General features: G+C 39.8%; 1 protein-coding gene across 1 annotated transcript in view; it reads right to left on the minus strand.

The window, feature by feature from the left end:
* Positions 1–9: 9 nt before the first annotated feature.
* Positions 10–3,460, minus strand: part of P5CS (Delta[1]-pyrroline-5-carboxylate synthase) — a 9,135-nt gene continuing 5,684 nt past the window's right edge. The window contains exons 3-6 of the mRNA XM_018521739.1: positions 2,426–3,073; positions 1,384–2,201; positions 540–830; positions 10–342 (exon numbers count right to left, since the gene is read on the minus strand). Of these exons, the coding sequence (XP_018377241.1) occupies positions 175–342; positions 540–830; positions 1,384–2,201; positions 2,426–3,073 (1,925 nt within the window). The 3' untranslated portion in view covers positions 10–174. The remainder of the gene's footprint in view (positions 343–539; positions 831–1,383; positions 2,202–2,425; positions 3,074–3,460) is intronic.

Genomic DNA, 3,460 nt, shown 5'->3' on the forward strand with positions numbered 1-3,460 from the left:
ATATATATATCAAGAATGATAGTATTTCTTTTATTCTATTATGCGCGCTTGATTTGTTTTTTCTATTTATATTTTCCTATGTTCGTCGTGCTTTTTTTTTAAGAAGCTTACTCATTGCATTTTATTAAATGATATTCTAGCTAACCCGAGATCATAAAGTTCGAAGCGACCGATTCACGCTGATTCTGTGAGAGGTAAGGATTGATGAAGCCAAGTTTTGCTACCTCCTTCAGCGAAATCCGCAGCCGCGTGTCCATCGCCTTTCAAGATCCACTTCGTCGTTAAAAGCCCATCCACTCCTACTGGACCACGTGCGTGGATACGTGTCGTGGAAATACCGACCTTCAAAAAAAATTATATATATGTAATAATATAAACTACTTCATAACTTATAAATTACAAACACTTATTATTTTTATATACTTTGTAAAAACATACATTACAATTGGATACGCTATTCCAAGTAATTTTATAAATGAAAAAAAAAAGTTTTTTGTTTTTTTAAATGAAAATACTAATTTTTGTCTTTGAGATCTTACTTCCGCTCCAAGACCGAATCTGTAGCCATCTGCGAATCTAGTACTGGCATTATGAAAGACACATGCACTGTCCACTTCTCTCTCAAAGTGTGCCGCTGTGCTGGCGTGCTCGGTGACAATAACATCGGTATGATTACTACCGTATTTATGAATATGGCTGATGGCGTCATCGACATCTGAAACCACTTCTATGGTGCATTCAAGTGCGCTATATTCGGTTCGCATGCTTTTGGCGGCAGGCGGACCAAAAGTCAACAACTCTCTTAATTTTGGACCGGAGTTGATTTTCACCTGGAAAATACTATTGTTTTATAACATTTGTAATAAAGTTAATGTTAAGTAATATAAGTTCGATTATTGCCACTGAGAGAAAGAGTTTTAATAAAAATTTTATTTTAATAAAAAAATAATGGAACGTTACATCAGTACATAACATATGTATAGGATATTGTCTTTTATTCGAATTTCAAGAAAAGATGTCAGAAAAGTCAATCTTTTCTATTTCATTTCAAAGAAGTTAATACATATCTCGGAGTACAAACTTGAGTATAAACTTGTGACATTTTGTAAAATCCCAATAAAAAGTTCTTGATGAAAGTTCTGCTCACGAACAGAAAATACGCGAAATACTGTAACACGACACGAAACAAGAAGAAAAAAGATTTTTTAAATTCTTTATCCTTTGGATTTTTCGGAGTTACTAATGGCAAATCCTTTAATCCTCTTAAAAAACTAATTTCAAAAAATAAAAAATAAAAATGGTATGTACATTTACACACACATATATATATATATATATTTTTTTTTTCTTCGAATACTCAAACTTAGAAAAAAGCTGACTCACCCCTTCTTTATGTAGCATGCTGCATACGTCACTAAAGAAGCTGCCGCTCATCAGACTTTCGTGTATCAATAACGTCTCCATAGCATTGCACGCAGCAGGATAATCGCACTTGGAGTCTTTGATGATTCTCATAGCCTTCGTTACATCCATGTGCTTGTCAACATAAACGTGACAGATACCCTCGGCATGTCCTAAAACAGGTATATGCTTAGACTGCTCCTGGATCGTGCGGACCAAGTCCGAGCTACCACGAGGGATGATGAGATCTATGTGTTTTTCCATTGAGAGAAGATCACCCACGTCTTCCCTTGTCGATACGAGCGAAATAGCATTCGAGGCACCGAACTTCTCCAACGCCTCCTTTACAAGTACCATCAAATATTTATTGCTGTAGGAGGCTTCCTTGCCACCTTTCAGGAGAAGTCCGTTAGCGCTGGACATAGCCAGGGCGGCTACCTGAGGCAAACTATCCGGTCTCGATTCAAAGATAACCAACAACACGCCGATGGGTACCGTTATCTGCTCCAACTCCAAACCATCAGCTAATCTGGTCCTACGTAGTACACGACCAACATTGTTTAATGAATCGTTCGCGATCTGATGCAGACCGGAGCTTAAGGACTTGAGCTTTGCCGGAGTTAGAGACAAACGCGATAATAAGGCCTTTGTCAGATTCTTTTTGCTCGCAGCTTCCAAATCCAATGCGTTTGCTGAGAGAATCTCGGACTGTCTGGATTCGAGCAAATCTGCGAGGGTTTTAATGCACTCGGCTCGTTCCTCCGGACGTAATGCTTGTAGCACTCTACTGCCGACGCGAGCTGAAATTTTATTCGCATTTATGAATATATAATCGTTCCAGTATCTAGATAAGATAAATATAAAAGAACCACAAATTAAAATCAGGATCGTTTAAATCAGAGCACTCCTCTCGCGTTAAACTACTATTTATTCTCCAATTTATATATAATATATATATACCTGTTAAGATAAGATTCTTAAACACAAACACAAAATATCTTAAAGTCAAAAGTCAAACTATTACCATTTTCGGCGATCACCTCGACAGGAATGGATGAGCCGGCAGCCTGCGTGAAGAACGTTCCGATTTTTCTGCCCGACATGATACTCTTAATAGCCTTCTCCTGCGTACCATTGCAGATGACGACTGCAACACCACGATCCATCGCCCAAAGAGCGGCGTTGACCTTCGAGTCCATGCCGCCTGTGCCTACTTTCGACTTCTGCCCGAACTTGATAGTACCCCTTAGATCGGAACTGAAGGTATGCAACATCTTAGCGCCATCCTGCCAAGGTGGAAGATTGTAGATTCCGTCGACATCACTCATGAGGACTAACAAATCTGCTTGAACTTCGGCTGCCAGCATAGCCGCTAGGGAATCATTGTCCTTAAGAGGTATTCCTCGTCTACCACCACTGCCAGCGACTTCCTCGTCGACGTCTGGTGGCGGAGATACCGCATCATTCGTGTTGATGATCGGCACGATATTCAAGCTAATCAGTTCGCTCAGCGTACTGAAGAGATTTTTCCGTGTCTCCTCGTTGTAGAAGTCAGGCTTGGTCACTAGTACCTGAGCAATCTTGACTCCGTATTGGGCGAACATCGCGTCGTAGAGAGACATGAGACCGGATTGACCCACTGCGGCCGCTGCTCGAGGTTCCAACATAGTTCCTGCATAAATATATTATCAGGGATGTAAGTTATCCAACGTCCACTTTTGAAGTCTTATTAAGGATAATGCCAACACGAAAGAGCATAACTAAATGATTTTTGGAATAATTAAATATAACTTTGGAAAAATGCTACAACTCTGGTACAACTAGACGATTTTTTAAATAATTAAAAGTAACTTTGGAGAAACGCTACTACGAAAGTAAGAAAACAAGCGGATGATTGACAAGACGTTGAAGAAAATTGCTCTCGAATGTGCGCATCGATCGAAAGATGCACTCGACAAGATTCACAGGACAAATAGAATCCCACAGGAATTCGTCGTCGGGTAGTTGTAGCTCTTAGTTATCTATATATACATATATTGAGAGAGGGGGGGGGGGGGGG

This window comes from Trachymyrmex cornetzi, unplaced genomic scaffold (genome assembly GCF_001594075.2).
Source record: "Trachymyrmex cornetzi isolate Tcor2-1 unplaced genomic scaffold, Tcor1.1 scaffold99, whole genome shotgun sequence".
Classification (NCBI taxonomy): Eukaryota; Metazoa; Arthropoda; class Insecta; order Hymenoptera; family Formicidae; genus Trachymyrmex; species Trachymyrmex cornetzi.